This window comes from Malus domestica, chromosome 03 (genome assembly GCF_042453785.1).
Source record: "Malus domestica chromosome 03, GDT2T_hap1".
Classification (NCBI taxonomy): Eukaryota; Viridiplantae; Streptophyta; class Magnoliopsida; order Rosales; family Rosaceae; genus Malus; species Malus domestica.
The window spans coordinates 21204339-21208863 of NC_091663.1; the positions used below are offsets into that span (position 1 = coordinate 21204339).

Here is a 4525-nt window from a genome sequence, read left to right on the forward strand (position 1 = left end):
CCCTTGTTTGTTGAATGGTAGGAGATCCATCTCCATCCATATCTACAGCTGGGGATGCAGTTCCGAACACCGACGTATGACCTAATCTATGTTGAGGTGGATCTTCAAATAACACCCACCCTTTACAAATTTCCCAACAATCGTGAAACTGAAAGGGTTTTCAGTTGCCCTTCATATACAATTCCTCTGCTTGGCGTACCTAGAAAATATAATTACAAAAATTAAAGGAAATTAATTTATGAAATTAAATGTAATATAATTAAACATTTAAAATAAACTATGAAAACACTAACTTCGTCGTAGTAATTGGCGCCGCTTTCATGTCTACTTGCAGATTCTAACAGTGCTTCATGCCATTTATTCAAACTTGGATGAAGATGTTTCTTCCATGTTGAAGAACAACTCTCGTGGTTTCGGGTATTCAGTGGAATGGTGCCTTCGTAGAAATCTAAGTATTTCATGAGTCCAAACACCTTCACTTGTTTGAGAAATTCCCCTCACACTATCTTCCGAGACTCATCTATAAGTCCTGCAAAGAACTTCATCTTCTTTTCGGGTTCAAGCCCTACCTTTCATTGCAAATGAGGCCATTTGAAAATTATTGAAAAAATTGAAGGAAATATTATTGGAAGAGGTAAGAAAATATAATGTGAAGAATTGAAATAGAATGAAGTGAGATAGTATGGAATAGTGAAAATTATGTGAGAAATGATGTAGGAATGGCTTAGGTATTTATAGGGAAAAAAAGGTTTAAATTCATTAAAAAAAATAAATTTGAATACAACGGTTAGCTGACGTCAGCTAGCCGTTGTATTCAAAATTTTGCCTACTATTCGTGTCGGTTATAATCGACACTATTTCTTTTATTCTTGTCAGTTATATCAGACAGGAAATCCGACAACATTAATAAAAAAATTGGGCCTACTAGGGGCTGGCTGGCTGGCTGGAATAGGCCAGCCGGTTAGCCCTTTGGCCTTTTCAGATTCTATGGTGCCCACGAGCCTTCTGGCCAAGCCCTCGATTGGAGATGGTTTTCGGGCAATTTTCAACCCTCTGGCCCTCTGGACCCTTCTGTTGGAGATGGCCTAAGACAACGCCATGCATCTCAATCTCCAATTGTTGAATTGTCGTCACTTGAAAAACACCCACCACCTTTCGTAGTGAGAGATTTGAGTTTCTGTAGAATCAATTCGTAGTTGGATTTCATTTCGTTCTACAAATCTGTAAATGTGGTTTCTAAATTCTTCACATGAAACTCTATCGCTCTCTGATGCAAGTCGACTACACTGAGAAGGGATCATGAGGACTGGCTCTGATATCAATGTTTGAACCCCACTTCAACCTTTACCCAAATGCAAGTAATATTAATAAGAACATTAATACAATCATATATTCATTCACACTTTGCACCTGTATTTATCTCAGCTTATATAGCTAATTGCATGCTAAACATGTCCAACTCAACAATTGAGGTACCTGGCCTAATAAGTGATGCCACTTGGCATTAAACTCTCGTAATAACGTAATTAAACGGTCAATTTATGTTTTCCTAAAAGGTATATTTGTCGATTTGCCCCCTGAACTTGTATAGAGCTGTCAATTTCCGCTATGAACTTTAATTTTAGCCGATTATCCCCTTTAACTTTTATAATTACCCAATTTCCTCCTTGAACTTTAATTTTAGCCGATTACCCCCTAAACTTTTATAAATAGCCAATTTCCTCCTCAAGCATTATATTTTAAAAAATTTCATCCAATTTTTCATCTATCTTGATCACGGAAACAACACATGACAACTATATGAGGGCAAAAAGAATGAAAAATTGGATAGATAAAAAACTGAATGAAAGTTTTTAGAATCTAACGCCGGTGGGGGAGGGGGGAATTGACTATTTATAAAAGTTCAAGGGACTAATTGGTTAAAATTAAAGTTCAGGGGAAAATAGCAGCTTCATACAAATTCAGGGGGCAAATCAACAAATATCTCTTCCTAAAGTGATGCACATGCAGTTTACCTTAAGTGATCTGTGGAATCAAATTGCCTTTGATTGCGAGTTTCAAATCACAAACCTATACACTAGAACACACTTAAAATCTAGCAATAGTCTATTATAGACACATTAATGTGGCAAGTCATGCATACAACCAATAATCAATATTAGAAAAATTTATTAATTGACGTGATATATACATATACTTGTTACAACATATAGGTAAATCAATATAGTTAAAAAATGTGAACTCCATAGCTTATTTTCAATAAAAAAATATTACAAGCGTTCGAAGTTTAGAATTCAACTTCTCAAACTTTAGTTTAAGGAAGTCGGCAAGAATTCTATGCATGTAATGTTTGATTTTCCATGGGGAAGGACATATCGATCAAATGTTTTCTCTACATTATCAATTCAAGGCTTCAATCATATTCTGGGGTTTTTGGAATACATATGATTCGTGCTAGAACCAATATGCTTTTCTGACAACAAACCTGTACGGCTGTACACATTCTAAAAATGCGGTGAATTTAGACGATTAGGTGGTTGTATGTGAAATCCCCTCTTCATGGATGGCTGGTATTGGTTAATCTCGATCGAATTCGTACTCTGAAATTAATGGGTTTTAACTTTCTCTTTGGCCATCTATTATTATGCATTTAACATAAAACTTTTGGACTATTCAAAAACTGTATAAAATACTAGTTTGGCAGATAAAAATCTTGACCACTAATTTGGATCTTATATTATGAGGGGACAGTCATCGTGCTTTTTTTTTTTGGGTTATCTGTGAATATCATTACCAGGACAGAAAGCCAAACATAGGCCATCTGCAACTAAAAAGGGTCAGACAACTCTCTTTGATCCTATAGCCTTTCAAAAAATTAATATTTTAATAAATAGTGTCATGTCATTTTTCTTACCATCTACAACCGAGGGGCCATAGGCCAAACATAACCATGTGACCAAAAACCATCTCCAACCGAGGAAACCAAAAGGCCATAAAGCCAAACATAATTTATTATTTTAATTGAATTAATATGATTACTTAAATTAAACTACCTACATAATTTTACGTTATGGATTGTCAATAATTTTATGTCTCAAATTTCGAGTGTCATGTGTTGATGTGTGAGTAACTTTACAGATTTCTTGTTGATAAGGAATCTCAATAATTTTACGTCTCAGATTTCAAGTGTCACGGTTCGATGTGTGATTAATTTTGCAGATTTTTTGTTGATAAGTAATCTCAATAATTTTACGTCTCGGATTTCAAGTGCTACGTCTAGATCTGTGAGTAACTTTGCAGATTTCTTATCGATAAGGAATTTCAATAATTTTACGTCTCGGATTTCGAGTGTCGATAAGGAATCTCAATAATTTTACGTCTTGAATTTCGAGTGCCACGTGTCGATCTGTGAGTAACTCTCCAGATTTCTTATCGATAAGGAATCTCAATAATTTTTCGGATAGGATTTTGAGTGCCACGTGTCGAGATGTAATTGGTTGTGAGAATTTTTTATAGGATTTTTATCTGCGTGACACTTCTTACCTTCAGCTTCCTATATCCATAAATAGGGTGGATATTGGCCTATAATTCAATTCTTGGTCGTTCAGCCCTGTTCGATAACCTGACGGAGGGTAAATCCCCTCAACTTGACTACTACGTCAACGGGCGTCAATACAACATGGGGTATTACTTGGCAAATGACATCTACCCAAAGTGGGTGACACTTGTCCAAGCAATTGCAAACCCAACGAATAACGCCGAAAAGTGGTTTACCTTACACCAAGGGGCATACCGGAAAGATGTTGAGAGGGTTTTCGGTATTCTACAAGCACGGTGGAAGATCATTAAGGAACCGGCAAAAGGGTGGAGTCGAGAAAATTTGGACTCAATCATTATGTCTTGCATCATATTACACAACATGATTGTGGAGGATGAGCGAGATGGGTATATTGATGGAGAGTCTGATGATGATCAAGAGGATCCAAATAGGTCAAGAAGGGCTCGTGCAAAAATATATGATGGGCCTAATTTGCCTTTCAATCCAAAAACTGGTAATATCTCTTTAAATGTGTACATAAGGAGTCATAGGATGATACGTTCCCATGCCATAAACAAGTACCTACAACAGGATCTTGTTGTACATCTTTGGGCGAAAAGAAGCATGTAGTAGGCGTTTTAAGTTTTATGTTGTTAAATGTTTTTAAAAATGTTGTTTAAGCTTCATGTTGTTAAATTTTTTTTTATGTTGTTTAATGTTACTTAATGTTATTTAATGTTGTTTAATATTGTTTAATGTTATTTCATGTTACTTAATGTTATTTAATGTTGTTTAATGACTAAGGAAGTTATAGGAACTTCAAGCCCGGCCTAGGGTTGGCTGGGTTGGGCTAGCCGGTTGGCCCTTTTATCATTTTCTCGCCTGGTGAGGCCACGAGCCCTTTGGCCTAACCCTCGGTTGGAGACGGTTTTCGTGTCATTTTATCTATTTTCGACCCTCTGTCCTTTTAGCCAGATCGGTTGGAGT

General features: G+C 36.2%; 1 protein-coding gene across 1 annotated transcript; it reads left to right on the forward strand.

The window, feature by feature from the left end:
- The first annotated feature begins 3679 nt into the window (after positions 1-3679).
- LOC139194716 (uncharacterized) lies at positions 3680-4168 on the forward strand. Its single transcript, XM_070819620.1, has one exon. The coding sequence runs from the start codon at positions 3680-3682 to the stop codon at positions 4166-4168; it is 489 nt and encodes a 162-aa protein (XP_070675721.1).
- The last annotated feature ends 357 nt before the right edge of the window (positions 4169-4525 follow it).

Excerpts from the sequence above, each read along its gene's own strand:
- LOC139194716 (XM_070819620.1), top strand. The coding sequence starts at position 3,680 with ATGGGGTATTACTTGGCAAATGACATCTACCCAAAGTGGGTGACACTT.